We start from the raw sequence: 18179 nt of genomic DNA on the forward strand, positions 1-18179 counted from the left end.
ATAAAAAACCCCCATTTTTTTGTCATCAAAAAAATCCCCAGTTTTTCACAGGCAGAACAAGGCTTTTGAGTTTCTGCAAGATTGATCACTTCAAGGGACGTCAGTTCGGAAAACCATCTGATGACAACCAAGTATAAAAGTACATTAGTTATGAAAACCAACCACTAAAATTGAATGGAGAATATATATGCATATATATATATAATTCAAGTGCCTTAATTTCACTTTAAAAGTCAAAACTGCTTTTAAAGAAACTTAGTTTAATAAACTACATTTAAAAAACAACTACTGGGCAACACTCTTTCCCTCCCTTAAATGTCATTCTTTGACCCTTGGAGAAAGGCTTTAAAGCAGTAAAGAGCCTGTTAAGCAGCAACTTAATCAAGAATTCAGAGACTGACTTCAAAAACTATTTTAAAACTAAATTAAAAAGCATTTGCATTGCCAATTGACAAGTTTAGAAAGGTTTCCTTAACGATTGTTGAGATTACAAAGTAATGAGCTGTGGAGAAAGCACGGTGGGAAACCTGTGTGAATTTACCCTTGAAATTTGTTGGTTTTTAACAAATAGGGTCACATCTCAAGGACCTGCATAAACCATTCTAGCCTTAAAAAAGGAAAAGCTTCCTGGATATTTTTCATTACAGCAGGTGCCTAAGGAAGCCCTCAGCAGGGCCAGAGTCCAAAACAACAGCAGCAGAGGGAGATTAAAAGAACTGCAGGGATGGTTTCTTGAGCACAGGGAGCAGGATGGGCTCCCCAAAGCCAGACCTTCATCCACAGCAGAAGGTAGAAAAACAAGGATATGACAAGGCCTTAACTGGGGAACTGGTTACCAAGGGTTTATAGGGAAAGAACAGCATCTGGAAAACAGGAGCTGGAAGGTGGGAGAAGGAAATAGAGCAGCAGCTGAGCCATCTGGAAATTCCTCTCATGAAGAAACAGCTTTCCATGTCAGCTGAGGGGAGATTTAGAACTAACAAGGGGAAATTGCAGCAAGAGGAGACTTCTTTACAGCATTAAAGTGCTGGGACAAATTCACTACAGACACTAAGAAATCTCTATCAGCAGCTCCTTGCAGAGAGGTCAGACATCCACCCATCACAGCAAAGCCAGCCCCAGGGAACTGGGCCAGACAACTTCTCCAAGTCGATCCCAGCCGTGTTTTCCAACACTTGCACAAAATGTCATTGTGCAATGACACAGCACAGGCTTTCCCTCAGCTTATCAGGCCTTGAGACACTTCAGACTGAGATGTAAACCCAGCTTGTAGCACTTTGCTGTGCTCAGACTCTCCCCCGACACTGACACGTAGCTGTGGTGAGCAACCAACAACCTGTCTGAGCCACGGGGTGATTTCACAGCCTGTTCCAAGCAGCAGGAAGGAGAAAAAAAAGGAAGACAAAAAGGAGGCTGGCTCTGCTGCTGCCCTGGAAAATGCAGCCTGGCAACCTCCACACAATAAAACACAAAGGGCACAGACGGTGTCTTGCAAATGGGGGCTCATGAGCCTCTCCGAAGGGCTGGTGGGGAGCAGCTCTTTTTACACATCTCACCCCTGGTGTGCACTGTTCTCCTCCACACAGATAGTGCAATCTCTGTGCTTTCATAGCAAATCCCTAAGAAATTGCCTAAAAAACAGGCTGGGAAGAGAGTATTTCTAGCTGCCAAACCCAGCTCTAGGTGAGCTATCTTTAAAAGGGCTGGTCCAAGACCGGACCTGTGTATAAAAAAATAAGACTCACAAATAAAATAGCTTCAAACCTTTCAAAGCCCAGTATTCACTGAGCATATTCAACCTTTTTCTTAATATTGTTTGTTTTTTAAACAGGTAACAGCAGCACCATATACTTCCCTGGTGATAGGCTGCTTTGCAGGAATATGTGTCGTCTCCTAAACTGTTTGCTTTACAGAAAAAAAAAAAAGAATATTTGCACAGTATTACACCTGTTATCTCATGACATTTGTATGATGAGCTCTAGGGGCAGAGTCAAAGCTCAGGTGCTCAAGATACCTTCCCAACAAAAACTGTTGCACAGCAGGGGGAAGAGGCAGACGTTTTGGGAGTGATAAGAGCTCCTGGGATGATCCATGGTCCCACACAGTGCAGGGGGATGAGTCAGGGTGAGGCAGTACAGGCAGTGCCCTCACCACCACAGTCTCTCCGGGAGCGTTTGAGGCTGGGTCCCCACTCCATCAGCACCTTCCAGCTCAGCAGTGGCACAAAGGAGCTTCAGATCCATCCAGGAGCAGCAGCTATGGAGCAAACAGAGGAGACACCAAGGCTGCAGCACAGGCTGAAAAACCCATCTGGCCTGGAGGCTGAGCTTAAATATGCTCCTGAGCCCAGGGGTGCAGCTGGAGACAGCAAGTGAGGCTCCTTAGGGCCCTTAAAGCCCATTAGGGCCCTCAGGTCACACCTGGGTCCTCTCGACCAGTATGTCCCATACAGCCCCAGGGCACCCAGACCACACTGTTCCTACCCAAACAGGGACTGGAGGGAAGGCTCCCTCTGCACAGAAGCATGGATTTTAGCAGGAAGAGAGCCTGCACGCGTTTGAAAGCACACAAATTAGAACAGCACTGAGGAAGGACCCATCAGGCACACCTGAACAAAGAAAAAAAACTCCTGCGCGGTTGTATTCACCTCTAATTGCTCTAATAAAGCTTGAAATAAAATTAAGAGGACAGCAAAGGCAGAAGGTTGAAAAATTAGGGGGAATCTCTCCATTCAGGGATTTTAGAGAGTTTTAAGTGCCACCAGTACAATGATGTGGGAACTGCTCACGTCCCTTCAGTTTTTCTCTTGGAGGGAAGGATTGATGCAGCTTGTTGACAGGGTCAGTGCTTTCCCTACCACTGCAGTGGCAAAAAGGGAGGTGGTAAAGATGCTGGGGGGGGGCATAATGGGCAGGCTTTGCAGCTGAAGGTCACTTAGAGGGGAAGAAAGTAACAGAGGAGAAAAAAAGTTAATTAAATAAAGTCAGCAGATGCATCCCTTTATCATGTACAGGCTCGTGCGCTCCGGAGCCTGCAAACCCCTTCCCTGTGGCCCTGGAAACCTGCTGAGAGGACCTGCTCCCAATTGTCCTGTTAGCAATGTCCCTTGGGAAAATGACTCTTTCCTTTCTTTTCTTTGCTGCTTTGCCTTTGCTCTTTTTCACTGAGTCACCCCATAAAGATTTACCCCCATGGGGCCTGCTCTGTACTCAGTTGTCTCCTGCTTCCCCCTCTGGCTGCATGTTTAATCAGTGAGGGGTTTTTTTCTACTTGCTTCCAGGTCTTTCCTAAAAATTCCTGAATAATAAAAGGCTGGAGGAGGTGTCTTAACTAAAGACTACCCACAAAAAAAAAAAAAAAGAGAAAGTAACAGAACCCTTAAGGAGCCTTTCCTTCCACCCTCCCATCTGCCCCAAGGTGATCAGATATTGGAAACAGAGCTGGAAATTCCTCAGCTAGTCAAGAGCAGTGCTGGCTAAACCCTGAGATGGTACACCACCTTAGAGATTGGCCACTGGTACTGGTATTCCCTTGTCTAAGGAGTGTTTGAGTCTCATTATTTCCACTAGACATTTTTTATGACAATCTGGACATGAAAATGCCCCGAAAACAACCACAGCTTGAGCTTTGCAGGCTTTGATGCAACAGCCCCTGTTTCCTCCATCCTGCTTCCGCCTGGGTTCAGCTGGGGGCACGTTGACCACCCTTTGCCAAAGTCCACCCTGACATCACACCTCGGTGGCAAAGTGCCCATGTGCCTCCCTGCCCCGGGCACGGTGACCTGGTTACACTGACCACCCTGCTTTGCCCGTGGATTCTGGAGCTGCCACGTCAGGTCCTGCAGCCAGACACCCCCATGGCAATCCAGCAGCTACCAGTGGGACAAGGACCACCTGGAGCATAAGAGTGGGGGGGCTCAGCACCCCAATTCTGTCTGTAAACCTTCCCACCAAGTCATTTTCGAGGGAATTAGCTTTCACCTCTCAAACTTCCCAATGGGTAGCAATCAGCAGTCCAGAGATGCCTATGGGAAAGTGGGTTGCAACTTGCCACCTTCCCACACCCCAGTCCTGGAAGGACTCAGCAGCCAAGCCTAAACAAGCAACCTGCCACAGTTCAGTTCCAGCTGGAGACCTCCTTATCAGCAGGGTTTTGGTTTTTTCCACGGGCTATTTCTGTTTGCCTTTCCTCTCCAGGCAGTGTGTTTAGCACACCCAGCACAGCACCCATCTCCTAACCCCTTTCCCACCTTCTTTTGGGGGGTAACGATGCTCATGGTACAGCCCATCCCAGGCTCTCCCCGTTCCCTCCAGCCTGGCCCTTTAAGTAACTTGACCCTCCGGGCTGCAAATCCCAGTCTCGAACTAAAAGGATGGAAAAGCATTTTCCCCCTTCCCCCTGGGTCTTTTTTGCTTTTGAAAGAAACTGTCTCTTCCCCTTTCTGTCGGTGGGAAGACATGGATCACCAAGGGACAGAGCAGCTTTCTGAGCATTCCCCTCCCGTATCAAGGCAAACTGGCAATTTCCCCACCCCACACTGCTTCTGGCAGCTCTTTTTTCCAGCTTTCCTCCCCTCCCGCCGGTCTTCGGCAAAGCTCAGCTGATTTCCAAACCCTCCGTGGCTGCTGGGGGTTGGTACAAAGGTTTAATTATTTGCTTTTCCTTGGGTGTGTAAGGCGGGGACAGGGAGAAGGTTGGGCCCCATGGCCTGACACTGCTGATCTTGCCCACTTTTGTTGTGTAGTCCCTCTCTCACCCCCCTTCCCTCCCCGTCTCCCGCCCAGCTCCCAGAGCCCGCCATGAGCCCGCAGGCAGTTTTGGAATGCTTCTGCCTGCTTTGCTTTTCCTTCATGAGAACAGCAAAAGGTAAGAGACTTTGGGCTGATCCAGGGGCAGGATGGGGTTTGGATGCCCAGAGAGATGAGATGCTCATCCCAGGGCACAAAGAGCCTCCCTGGCTCCACATAATCCAACATCTCCCCAGACTCAGCTGGGTAGGCAGGAGTGATTGCCAAACTGCAAACAGCCTGAGCATCTCCTGAGGCAGGGATATCTTTGGGATCCTGGAAGTCCTCCCTGGGGGATGAGGAAAACCAGAGAGCTGGAACTGTTTAAACTGCACACAGTGCAGAACTATAAAAACTCTTCAGTCCGTCTCACTGAGGAAAGCCCCGGGGAATGAGCTGGATTTCCATTGATTCCTGTCTTTTGTTGTTATAACAAAAGCAAACATTTCAGAAGCCCAGCAAGTGCATCAGATTTGCAGGAGAATTTCAAGTCACTTCAGAAAATAGGTTTGACTGGCTTTGTCATGGCAAAGGCAACCCCCCACCTCACACACGCTACAATCATATTTGTATACAAACAAGAGAAGGGACTCCAAATAATTCTAGATAAATAAGTTTAAAGCAGGGAGTTTGGATCTAAAGCTGCCCCATCAACTTCATTTTGCCTTATCATAAAGTCAGTGATTTAATTAAGTTCTCATGGGTAACACATAATATGAAGAATATGGCCTCTCTTCTCCCCTACAAATGTTTTTTGTGCCCCAGTTAACATTGAACAGGCACTGTGAGATATCCCTCTTGTCTGTGGGCATGCTCAGAAAACTTGACTTTAGCATTAAAGTGTGTCTCTCTGGCACTCTCTGAAAGTCCTGAAGTGCCCAAGCAGAGCTCCCACTCTGGCCATCACTTCTAAGGCAGAACTGGAAGCCTAAGGTGACACCCCAAGAACACCCTAATATCCAAAAGCAGGCCCAGATGATTTCCCATGGAAACCTTTCCGTGGGCTATACTTCCACATCAGCATAGAATTGGCCCTTCTGGAGGCAGTGATGCAGGTCTCAAGCATCCCTGCAGGTCTGGGGCCCCTCTAGGATGGAAGTTGCTGGGTGCAGCGAGGGGAGGGATTGAGTTTCGTGCCGGCTTCCCTTCAACATCCTTCCCTTGCATCTTTCCACAGGGGATTTGCAGCCACTTTCTTTCCAGCCCAGGACACTGTATCAGTACCACTACACCCTGGATGTCCAGCTGGACCACATGGCCCCACCATCCCCTGGGGGAGTCTGGCTGAGGGCTCAGGCGTCGGTCCATGTGCACCGGCTCTGGAGGGACCAAAGCGGGGAAGAGCTGCTCCAGGTGCAGGTGTGCGGGGTGGGAAAGACATCACAGCTGGAATTCTCCTCCTGGGAGCACCCCAGGAGGTGTAGCCCTCTTCCCTTTCTAGCCCAAGTCATCTGGAAAACATCCTCTCTGACAAAATCCATTGCCTGCAGGTAAAACACACACCAGCCTTAGTGTGACACGCTTGGTCACTGCTCTCTGCCATCTTCTGCTGTCATAGATCCGTGACCTGAGAGCCCAACACAAGCCAGATGAGGAGAGGAGCCAGGATGGCCCTGGAGGTCCCCCTGCAGAGATTGAACTGAGCCAGGAGGCAAAGGCTGAGCTCCAGAAGCCGGTGTTCATCTCCTGGAACAGCGGGAAGGTTAGCTGGACACCTCCCGGGCTCGTCCGTGCCCTCAGCAATGTGCTCCTGCTCACATCCCAAACTTTCCCAGCTATGAAGCCCGTAGGAACTGTTGCTCCACCTCTGATTTCATATCAGAGCAGAAGGAACTGGACAGAGTGCCCAGTGCAGGACTATCTGGTCTCCCATATGATCCTAGATGGAGCCCCATCCTCCAAAGGGGCTGCAGCATCCCATGTTAAAAGCTCTTCAGTCCTAACCATGGGATACAAGCTCCTTTCTGACCTTCTCCTCTCTAAGGCTTTGGAAAACCAGGATGGGGAGGAAAGGGAAGTTTTGTGAACATGGATCCACAAAGCTCTTGCTATTGAGGGATGCAATCCTCCATGGGAAAACTCTTCAGGTGTTTACAGAGTGTTGCTCAGGTTGCAGGGGAGAGGCCTTTTGGCAGCAGAGAGCCTGCAGGGACCCCAGAGATGTCCCCTCAGCCAGGCACCACCTCTTGCCCCCCAGGTCAAAGCTTTCTACGGGAATGAAGCAGAAAGCAGCCTGATCTCCAACTTGAAGCGAGGCATCCTCAGTCTGCTCCAGCTGCAGCCCCAGGCCAGCACCACGGTGGAGGTACGTGCAGAGCTGGGGCCAGATCCTGCCCAAAAACCAGGGACCACGATGGACCAGGAGAGCTGGCCCTGGAGCACAGCCAGTCCAGGTGCTTCAGCAGAGGAGGCAAAATTCAGGATAAACAGCACAGGCTTTGCTGCTCCAACTGGGCACTGAGCAGGGATGACTGTTGGAAAGGCAGACGACTTAAAATAATCTCTAGACGATTTTCAGGAATGGGCACACTCACAAAATAGTAGTTTTTCCCTGGACAGTAGGAATAGTGGAGAAAAAACTCTGCAAGCATTCCTGCCAAGCAGGATTTGCTTTGCCAGCAGCCAGCAAACAGCTAAGAAATCCCTCCCTCCAGAGCTCAGCGAGGCTGGAGTGACCTGTGAACAATGTGGAGTAATCTCAGAACCCAAAATGCAGGCACAAAGATGCTGCTGCTGGTGTCAGCCTGAAATGCAAAGATGGTCAGATGGATTTGGAACTATCCAACACCCCCCCAAATTCGGCCCACTTTTTCAGCTTTTTGGTGATTTTTCTATTTATTGGGTTGTCCTTTGTGTCTGTCCTCTGCACAGGTTGTTTTACTGAGGATGATCAAAGCTGGTCACCCTTACCCACCCTGATCACTCACCTTTGTGTTTCAGGAGGATGCCTCTGGGAGCTGCCAAGTCACCTATGCCGTGTCCAACCACTCCATCACCAAGACCAAAGATCTCCTCAGCTGCACAAAACCAACCTCTGGATTCACCTCTGTAAACAAAGCAAGTTCATTACTCTCCCTGTGGTGGGCTCAGGTCGTGTCAAGTACATCAGGGCCACCCCCCAGTTGATGTTTTGTATTCCTCAGACTCATTGGATTGGGAATTAGGTTGACAGGACCAAAGGCCTCTGTTTGTTTTGTTTAAAGCAGTAGCCCATGTTCAGCCCTGCCATAAATAGATTAAATCCCATAGATCTTCATGCAGTTATAGCTGCCATGATCAAAATTGAAGGGTATTTTAAAGTATATAAACTCTACTGAATTGAATATAAAAACAGCCATCACCACAGAGAGCCCAGGGGCCCTGGCAGGGGTCTCAACACCGGACGGTCACAGGGTGATATCATCACTAATGCCATTTCCTGCCTAAAACCACCACTTGCACCTAGTCCAGCTCTTCCCCTTCCCCAAGCCCTGCCACATGTGGGCCCAGCTGCTCCAATACCATCTCCTGGCGCTCCCGAGGCAGAGGTGAAGCCCAGCAAGTGCATCATTCCTTTGGGAAGGAGGAAATCCAGAGAGCTTCCCCAAGGTCACCACGCAGCACGGCGAGGAAGTTGAGCATTTTTTGGCATCAGCTTGGTGGAAATTGCTGTTGCTTTCCTTTTGTCTGGGGAGTGTCCTTGCTGATGCTCCCCAGGAATGGGCATTGAGGGCCATTCCTCTTCCCACACCATGCAGCTGTGTCAGAGCTGACGCTGTTGAATGGGCTTGCAGGAAGAGCAATGCTTTGGGAGGCATTTATTCCCAGTCTGCAGTCTCCAGGAGGAGCATCCCCTGTTCCCTCTGCTGTGGCTGAGCCCAGGTGACACCACTCTGTAATGAAAGTCCATGTGGTATCACCAGTCTGTGTCCCCATGTAAGCCACAGGCAAGAGCATCCCCTTGCCGTGGTCCTCTCCTGGTGCTACCTTCTCCCACATCTGGGAAGAAGCTGGGCTCTTCTAGATTTCCCTTTCCTACATTTTGCAAGCAAAGCAGGTGACTCAGTGGGCCGAAAAGTTCCTTTTCTGCTGATAGAGAGGAGAGAAATCTCCTGAGGAGAGGGCAAGAGAGAAAAGGTTGCATTTTTTCCTCCTTGCTTTTCCTTTTTCAAGGTTTTTGGAGTTGAGTGGCAGCCCAGCAGCAGAAGCCAGTATGTGGTGAAAGACAACCTCCTCCAGTCGGCCCTGGCAGAGGAAAGCCACGTGCTGGCTCCAGCCCTGAGGTCCAGCTCCAGCATCAAGATCAGTTCGAGGTGAGTGATGACTCCAGCCGTGAGCCACTGAGGGTGTAAATCACAAAGTGCTTCCCAATGGCTTCTTCTCCCTCCACAGGCAGCAGCTCCAGCTACTGTCTCCTCCGATGCCTGGTCCAGCAGAGGTGTCTGGACAAAGCCTTGAGGATGTGCTGGCTGGCACAGAGGGACGGCACCAGCCCCTGGGCATGGCCAGCCTGCCCTTCAGGAGGGTCTGCACCAACTGCCCGTCGGTCAGTGATGCTCCTGACCCCCAAAACTCACCACATGCTCTCCCCCTAACCCGGGCACTTGTAGGATTCGGGGTTAAAGCGCAGTGGTACTTTTGGAGGGGCAGGATGCAGCAGCCCCAGGAGCACACACACACACACACAGCTGGGTTAAACTCATCACAGCTCTGAGGGCAGGAAACATTCCCACTGCAGGTCGGGCTGGAGAGGATAAACAAGGGATTATTTCTGCCTCCCCAAATCCTCCAGGCTTTTCACTTAGGAAATCTGGAATTGCAACAACACGACGCTTACAGTTTCTCCTGCTCTTTTCCTGGAACTCCCCACAAATTGGGGCATATGGGCTTCAGCACAAGTCCTCAGCAGTGGGGGTGTGAGGCTGCAGTCGATGCCAGCAAGCAGCTGCATGACCCCCATAGGCACCTTCCCACTCCTAAATATTTCCCAAGTATAAATATTATCCCATGATAACAGGGGAAAAGAGGCTAAACCCCACCTAACAAGCCTCACCTTTGCAGCTGAGAGCCCACCTGAAGGCTTTTGACAGATGGGGAATCAAAACAGACCCCTCGAAGGTGGCGACTGCCTGGCAGTTCCAGAGGTTCATCCAGATGCTGCGCAGTGCCAAGAAGAGAGATGTTCTGGAGGTGCTGAGGAGAGCTCCTGAGGAGACACGGTGAGACTGCCAGGAGCTTTCTTGCCAAAATTCTCTGCGTGTAGAACCCTGGCACGAAGAGTCATTCCTGGCTGAGACAGCTGGGGTCACTTGGTGCTGCTCCATACCCCATCCCTGCTCCAGGCAGCCGTAGTGCCAGTGTACTCTGCTTTTCCTTAATGCCCTGCACGGTTTCTGAGGGTCATGCCACTGATGACCTCCCTCTTCTTGCTCCAGCCCCTTCATCGTGGAGGCAGCAGTGGCTGCACAGTCAACGGCTTCCTTGGCAGCTCTCTCAGAATTCCTGGATTTCAGCAAGGAGGAGCCCAAGTCCCTCCTGGAGAAGTTTCTCTATGCAGCAGCTTTCTCTCCCCGGCCTTCGGGAGAGCTTCTCCACCTGGTCTTAGTAAGTATGGACATCTCTTTTCCTCCCTGAGGGTCCTGCATCTGGGATGGATCCACGCCCCGTTTCATGCAGGAGGGAACAGCAAGTATGTTTTCCTGAAAAAGGAAAATATGTTTCTGTAGAAATAAATATTCCTGCTTATGGGGTTATTTTATGTGTGTTTAATGGGACACTGGTGATGAGAGCTGATGGTCCTCAGAGGAAAAGCTTTCAGCAGAGAATGCCTCATGTCAGTACATTACACATAATAAAAGCTTAATTAAAACTACTGTGGAAAATCAATGGTTTATCCAATTAAACCATGCGTGGCCTCCTTCAAGGCAGGTAAGAGCAAGTTTTTCCTTACTTTTGTGATGAACGCTCTGAGATAAGAGGTAAAACATACTCCTCCTCTCTATTTTCCCCCCTTTTTTTTCCCTGTGTAATAATACCCCTTTCCTGATGCCCAGGACAAGCTGGATGGGAAGCAACTGGCCCCTGAGATCTGGGAGACAGGGATAGTTGTCCTGGGCTCTCTGGTGGGCAAGCTGTGCCAGCAGAAGCTGTGTGGGCTGCAGGTGGGTCCTCTGCCAACCCTCATGCTTGGCTTTTTCAGACAGCCCCCAGCTCCAGGCATGCCCAGAATGTCTCCTTCCCCTCACCTCACTCTCCTCCTCTTCTGCCCTCCTGCAAACCCCGAGCAGGAGGTGGAGCGTGGGGTGGAAACCATCCTCAGGGGGCTGAGAAGCGCCGAGGAGGACGCTGAGGTGGTCATTTACCTGCTGGCGCTGGGGAATGCGAGGCTCCCTGGAACCATCCCCACCCTCCTGGAGCACGCTGAGGAGGGTCCTGCTGCTGTCACCACCACGGCCATCTCTGCCCTGCGGCGATTTCCTGCTCAGAACATCTCCAGCAAGGTAGGAAGCAAAGCTGCCAAGGCTTGGTGTCCTCTTCCCACTCAAAACCAAGCTGTTGGGGTGCTTTTGCACATCACAGCACCGTTTGCATTTCCCTCCTGCATCAGGTGAAACGAGCAATGAGGAGGATCTTCCACGAGAAGAGGAAGAGCTATGAAAAAACCTGTCGCCTGGCTGCTGCAGAAATACTCCTGGATAACCACCCCTCACCCATGGATGTCATCAACATCCTGCTGGCCACCCAGGAGATGGAGACAGAGATGGCAAAATTGCTGCTGCTGAAGGTCCAGAACAGCCTGAGTGCCCACCACCACCCAGCAAGGTGGGCCTGCAGGGGAAGGTTGTGTTTTCTCCCCTGCTCTACATCACTGTTTTCCTCCTTCTCCCACACACTCCATCTGTAGTTTTTGACCAGAATGCCTTTAAAATGTGCCACCAACACTTCCTGGGGCTGGCATGGGAGCTGCCTGGAAATTCCTGGAGGAAGAAAAGGGATGCAGATGCCACCCAGCCAGCCAGAACCCAGCATCCTTCCTCATCCTGCCCTGTGACAGCGGGACCCAGGCTCGTGTTTTCAGCAGAGTCCTTGGAGGCCAAGGCAGCTCTGGCTGCCAGGGCAGTGCACAGTTTGTATCTTGGTGTATCAGGGTGCTCTGCATTAATCTTCCTATCTGCACAAAATCAACCAAGCACTCACATTTTTCAGGGCTAAACAAAAGCTGCACTATAATGTCTAACTGGTTTATCCTAACAAACCAGAGGAGAGGAGAATTCCAGGGTAGCCCATGTCTGCTCGTTTCAGTTTTTTGCTCTGGGCAGTCAGCAGCCAAAAGAAATACCTTGGAAATTTATATTTCCTCCTTTGCACAGCCTTGTGTAACAACCACTGACATTTTCTCTTCCTTCCCTCCCAGTGCTGACATACCCTTTCCCTTTTGCTTCCAGGAAGATAATGAAGGACATCATGGGAGTCCCGCAGATAAATAACTACAACTTCTTCTCGAAAGTTGGCACCTCCTCTTCTTTCTCAGGACCTCTGACAGGTGACAGCACAGAGGACATTGATCCCGTGGTCCCCTCAGAGGGCTAAAGGAGGGGCTGGCAGGGAAAGGCAGCGCCCAGGAAAGGCTTAAACTCTATAGAATGCCCCAAAATCTCTGTGTGAGGTTTCTGAGCACGTCCCCCAACACCAGCTGGCTGCCATCACCTGAGATACATACATACCCTTCTCTAACACCCCTACAGCAGGAGAGCTAGGCTGTGCCACATACTTTTCCCAAATCCTGCTAATTTGAAAGAGGAGCTTCAGCTGGACCTGAAACCAATGGTAAATAGTAGGTGGGAGTTTCTGTGCTTTTCCTAAGTCAAGATATTTCACTCCATTCCTCAGTTCCTTTGGTATTTTTAATAAGCTCTTCAAAAAGGAGAATCCTTATACGGAGATTAAGAAACAAACAAACAAAAAAAAAAATCAAACTTCAGAGAGACTGCAACAAGCAACAGTTGTTAAATGACTGCTTAATTCTTCATCCCTCAGCTCTCATTTCTGTCCCTCTTCAAATTATCTCAGTCTAGCTTTGTGGGGGTTAGTGAGAGTGGAATAGCCAACACCTGGGAAATAAAAAACAACCTTACAATGCTGAATCCTTCAAATATTGCAGGAGTGGGAGGAGAAGGTGCAGAGTTTTCCCCTCTGGATCATGTAGTTTTATCAGGTATAGAATGGCCAACACAGGAGATCCATCCCTACAGTACCAGCTGTACCCTCTATTGAGGAGGCTTAAAAATTACCAAGGAGCCACCAGCATCCTGCTTTTAGTGACCTCCCAATTCCTGTCATCGTTCTGGAGGAGCTTTTCCAGGAAACCCCCCTGTCCTGCTGAGCACTGATGTGGTGACACCGGGTGCAGGGGACGCACTCACCACGATCCCAGCTTTGCACATCCCACCTCCAGCCTCCGTATTTCCACGTCAGCCTTCAGCCCTGCTGCTGCTCTCAGAGCATTTGGGGTTCACCACCATTCAGTGGCTCATGTGCAAAGAGAGATCATAGAATTGTGGAATGGTTTGGGTTAGAAGAGACCTTAAAGCTCATCTAGTCCCAATCCCTCTGTCGTGGGCAGGGACACTTTCCACCAGACCAGGTGTGCCAGGTGCTGTCCAGGGATCCTTATGGGCATCTCTCTGCCTTTCAGTCACCCAGGACCTGCTTTCCACCTTCGGGCTGGACCTGCTGTTTTTGGAGGGAGGATTCCTGAGGAAGAGCATCTCTGAGTTCTCGCTGCTCAGCCGTGGCCGGCGGCTCCGCGCGGCTCAGGTGCACTGCTGGGAGAGGGGTGACAGCATCAATCCCGTGGTGCCACTGCCCTGTCTGTGTCCCCTCCTAACCTTCTGAGGGTGCCTGACCTCACCTCTGCACTCAGTGTGCAGAGATCCCCAGAAATAGGTACATTCACACCCAGATCACCAAAGTGAAGCCAGACACACCCGCTCTGGAGAAAGGAGCCCCCCGCTCCCCTGAAAAACAGAGGATTTGACACTGATACCTCAGGGTGCTCAGGCTGGATGCCTCATCCAACCCACTCCAGGCTGATCTCCCAGTCCAAAGGGCACCTACCCAAGGGTTGGACAAGCATAGCAACTCAAATAGTGCCGTGGGACACAAAGCACTCTCTAGCTTTGCTCTGTGCCGCTCACTCATGTCCCACCTCTGTGTTCTAGGTCACCATTGAAGCACAAGGGATGGAGTCGATGATGGGAGAGAACATCTCGGATGGGGAAGAGGAGCTGGAGCTCATGGCTGGGATGTCTGTCACCTTCTTCGACGTTCAGCTGCGGCCGATCGTCTTCTTCCAGGGATACACAGACCTGATGGCCAAGGTCCTCTTAAGCAGTGGAGAGCCCACAAGTGTGGTCAAAGGGAACCTCCTGCTGATGGATCATTACCAGGTACTGGATGGGGGGTAAGAAGTGACCTGCCTCCATGCCAAATCCTAGTGAATCCCACAAAGTGAGCCAGTGGTTGTTACTCACCACAGATACAAATCTAAGAGCAAGGTGGCACTGCTGGATGCATCTGGGTAAACAGCAGGACGGATGGATGGTTTTGCCATGGGACATAAGTGGCATGGCTGGAGTTCCTCCCTTCCAAACCCTGCTGCAGGTTCGGGATAAATGGTTCCAGCAGCCACAAGTCACCGCCGGTGTGAGCCACTCAAGAAAGGGCAGTGCCCAGTCACAGCAAGCTCTGCCTTCTCCATCTCCCAGGTCATTCCTCTGCAGTCTGGTCTACAAGTGACCATCAAACTCCAGGGTGGGCTGGGACTTGACATTTCAGCCGACATGGACGTGGGCATTTGGGAGCAGGAACTGAAAACCAGCATCAACACGAGGTGAGAGGGTGAGGAACTGCCTGGCTGTGGGGATGGGGGTACCTGGGGTCTCAGCACCCAGCACCAGTGTGGCTTTCCACAGTCCCCAGCTCTTCTCCTGGTGGGCCTGGTTACACTTTTCCATGGCCAGACCTCAAATCAAGGTGTTGATGGAGTTGTTTGGTGCCCAGCACAGGGCCCTTGTTCAATGATCAGACTCATGTGCTTCTATCCCACAGGGGAAGCCTCTCCGTGGATTTCCAGGCAGAACTAGACTCCACTTTCCTCCAAGCCACCCTGAGGAGCCAGACAGAGGTGGAGACCTCAATCCATTTTGACACCACGCTGAGGTTTTCCAGCAGCCCCGTGCTCATGTGCCTGCAGCTGAGAGAGGAGCAGGTCCCATACAGGTAAGTCCCTGGGTACAGTCAGGTACTGTACAAACATCGTGATGTGCTTGAGATAAAGGAGGATTTCTTGGGGGAAGGTGGGAATTAGTGGCTGTACACTTATTGAGCAGGGTGGGTCAAAACTGGTAGGAACAGGGGAAGGACAGTGCAAGTTCATGACAACATGGGTGGAAGCACCACCCCTAGACCACCAGGAGATGGTGAGTATGCTGGTCTGGAATGAGGTCCACCACCACCACAGCCTCCTGACCATCTTGCTGTTACCTTGTCCCACAGAGAAATCTTCACGGTTTCCAAGTCTGCTGGGAGCCAGAGCAGCACCACTCGAAAAGGCAGGCGTGGCACCATGCCCGGGAGGGAATTTGCCTTGCACCAAACCAACTCCAAGGTCTGCAACCTCCTGCTGACACTGGAAAAGGAATAGGTGAGTCAGAGCACTACAGGACTGGAGAAGTGCCTTGTCTCTGCCACACACCCCTGTGAACCCAGCATGAGCTGCCAAGGGCCCTGCCCAACCCCTCCACAGCCACCTTTGAATCAGGAAAACGCTGCAATAAGGACACCAGGAGAGGCCACAAGAGGAAATGCTGCAGGACAGCCAGAGGCACCCCTCGCTCGGGGCTGGAGGAGCCAAACCTGCCCTCACACCCCAAAGGCTGAGATTTCCCCCACCTGGACTCTTCCCCTTCACGGGAAAGGCCTTGCTGGAAGCCGGGCTGATCCTTGTGAAAAACAGGGCCATGATTTCTCACAGCCCAAGAAACCCTCCCACAAACCTACAGCCCCAAATGCCCCGTTTTCTCCCCATTTATTAAAGCAGTTGGGAGGGAGCACATCTGCAGCCAGCTGGGAGGAAATTCCCAGTGGAGGGAGTGAATGACCCTCTTTTAACACACAGCTTTTGTGGCTGCCAAATTGTCCAGGAACACGTTAAAAAATATCTCTGGAGCAGGTGTGATATTTTTTAACTTTTTTTTTTAATGCATCCTCAGAGATACTCACCTCAGAATAATTCTCAGGGAGAGAGCCAGAGAAGCAAGACAAAATGTTATATGTTCTTTCTGGCTTAAATGTTTGCATTTATTTGCATGCAAAGGCAACCCAGCTCCCCCCTCACAGCTTGGAGCCATCCTCTTATTCCTGGGGGGAAATTTGCACTCTGTTGCCAGGGATGTGGTTGGTGGCCTCCTGCTCTAGTGTCTGCACCTGAATTTTTCCACGTGTTCTTTCCTTCTAGGATAGGCAGGACTGCAGGAATCATCTGAGGTCATTAAAAACACCTTGAAATTAAAACCCATAAGGGCGCAAGCATTTTAGTGTTTGCCAAGAGTGGGTTGAAAAGGTGTTTTGAGATTATCGGGACTCCTAGGATGGAGTGAAAACACTGAAAATGGAGAAATTACAGCTCTAACAGGTGGCACACAGAGCTGGATCTGAAGTCAGCCACTCTCAGCTGGGCAACCAAATGATTTCAAAGCTGCCAAGGTGTTTTAAAAGTTCTCCAACCTCGGGTATTATTATTTTTTTAATGAGTAATTGGTGGTGCAGCCCACCCCATTGGGCAAATACAGATGTGGCTGCCACAGAGGGCAAAAGATCCTGTTTGACTGACATGGTCCCTCCTGGATGTGAGAATCTATCACAGAACAGTTTGGACCAACATTACGAAGCTGTTACTTCAAGTAAACATCCTTCAGGGTGGACATAATTCAACCAAAACTGTGAAAGTTAAATAGTGGGATCACACCTCCATCCCATCATCCCATCCCCTTCCTCCTCTTTATCAAGACCAGCACATACTAGATGTGCCTTCTGCTGGTGCCTGCAGACTCAAAACCCATCAATCCAGAGGTGACTCCTGCCTGCAGCCTCTCGTCTTCGTTTTTGATCCAAAGTTTACATATTAATGGAGAAGCCTCTGGCCTCTCTTATCTCCTGAACAGCAGTTCCCCTTCTCTTTTAATCGAGGCAGCAGATGGAGATAAGATTCCCTCCACCCTGCATGGTGGAAGGCAGCGTTCCAGCAACAGATACAGCAGCTTCCCTTTTCTGCTGATACTTGGGCTCTTTTGGCAACCATTTATGAAAATCACAATTAGCTTCGAGTAAATATTGTTCTTCTGCTTTGCACTCTGCTCTCCAGCTGGATTGTTATCAGCCACCACCACCCAACACCTCTCCAGCACTGGAGGGAGGCTCATGAAGAAAAAGCAGTATTTCTTCATTCCTCCCTGATAATAATGTGCATTTGAAACATTTTTAGCCCTTTTCTGTGTGTTATAAAACGTGCTTTTTAGGAAAAAAGAGAGACATTGAGTATATTGTTTCAATTATGAGTCTGACAATGTAGCACTGAGTCTCCTGGGTTAGGGGGAGGAAAATTGTTTGGGTTTCCATCTGGGGACACTAATTACCAGTGCTTTGGTTATGTAGGGAAATAAATGCCATGTGCTTTTATATTTTCTCTGTTTGACACTTATAACTTCTCTGGACACACAGATGGTAAGAAGAGAGAAGCACTTCTGGCAGGAACAGCATGGCCAGAGCTCTCCAGGGACTGTCTAGGTCTGTATTTAAGGTGCCCCAGAGACATGTGGCTAAATGCCCCATCAGGGCTCCAGAACAGGGGTGTGAGGGCCAGCTCTGCTCCTAGAACCCCCCAGAGCACCCTTAGAGATGACAACAACCATACAAGAGGGGGTTCCCATGGGGCCAAAGACCCTGCCTTACCCTCTCCTGCCAACTTCTACAGAGGTATTGGAGGCCATCCAAGACTTTTGCTTAAAATCAGGGCTTCCCCTGCACCAAGGCTCTGCTGATTACAGGGCAGTCTCTCAGAGCTGGCCTCAAGGACACAGAGAGGGGATTTGCCCTCGGGTCTGAACAGGGGGATCCCTGTGTGCCCGTATCACCCTTGTTGCCCTGCTCAGCTTTGCAGCCCTGATAGCAGCTCGGAGTCCCACTGGCTCCCCAGCCTCACCCTTTCACCAGGAGCAGCCTGTAATTTCCCACTCCTCCAGTCTCAGGGCAGGATTTGGGCTGGCTCAGCTGTGTTTTACACCCCCATGAGATGCTACAACCCCTCCTGGCAGGCACTACCCTTGTGACCACCTGCACAGTCCCTGTCCAAAC

General features: G+C 50.5%; 1 protein-coding gene across 2 annotated transcripts; it reads left to right on the forward strand.

The window, feature by feature from the left end:
• Positions 1 to 4677: 4677 nt before the first annotated feature.
• LOC135417692 (microsomal triglyceride transfer protein-like) lies at positions 4678 to 17503 on the forward strand. 2 transcript variants are annotated; one of them, XM_064662068.1, is made up of 19 exons: positions 4678 to 4866; positions 5965 to 6146; positions 6346 to 6489; positions 6985 to 7092; positions 7728 to 7844; positions 8940 to 9079; positions 9159 to 9312; positions 9828 to 9985; positions 10202 to 10370; positions 10820 to 10927; positions 11054 to 11266; positions 11374 to 11588; positions 12212 to 12309; positions 13462 to 13583; positions 13988 to 14215; positions 14534 to 14658; positions 14877 to 15047; positions 15324 to 15471; positions 16285 to 17503. In XM_064662068.1, exons 1-18 carry the CDS (start codon positions 4800 to 4802, stop codon positions 15469 to 15471), a joined length of 2667 nt encoding a protein of 888 aa, XP_064518138.1. In that variant the 5' UTR covers positions 4678 to 4799; the 3' UTR covers positions 16285 to 17503. The 2 variants fall into 2 exon arrangements, with proteins under 2 accessions (XP_064518138.1, XP_064518137.1); XM_064662067.1 differs by having other exon boundaries at positions 15324 to 17503.
• The last annotated feature ends 676 nt before the right edge of the window (positions 17504 to 18179 follow it).

The sequence above is a fragment of the Pseudopipra pipra genome, chromosome 8, assembly GCF_036250125.1.
Source record: "Pseudopipra pipra isolate bDixPip1 chromosome 8, bDixPip1.hap1, whole genome shotgun sequence".
Lineage (NCBI taxonomy): Eukaryota > Metazoa > Chordata > Aves > Passeriformes > Pipridae > Pseudopipra > Pseudopipra pipra.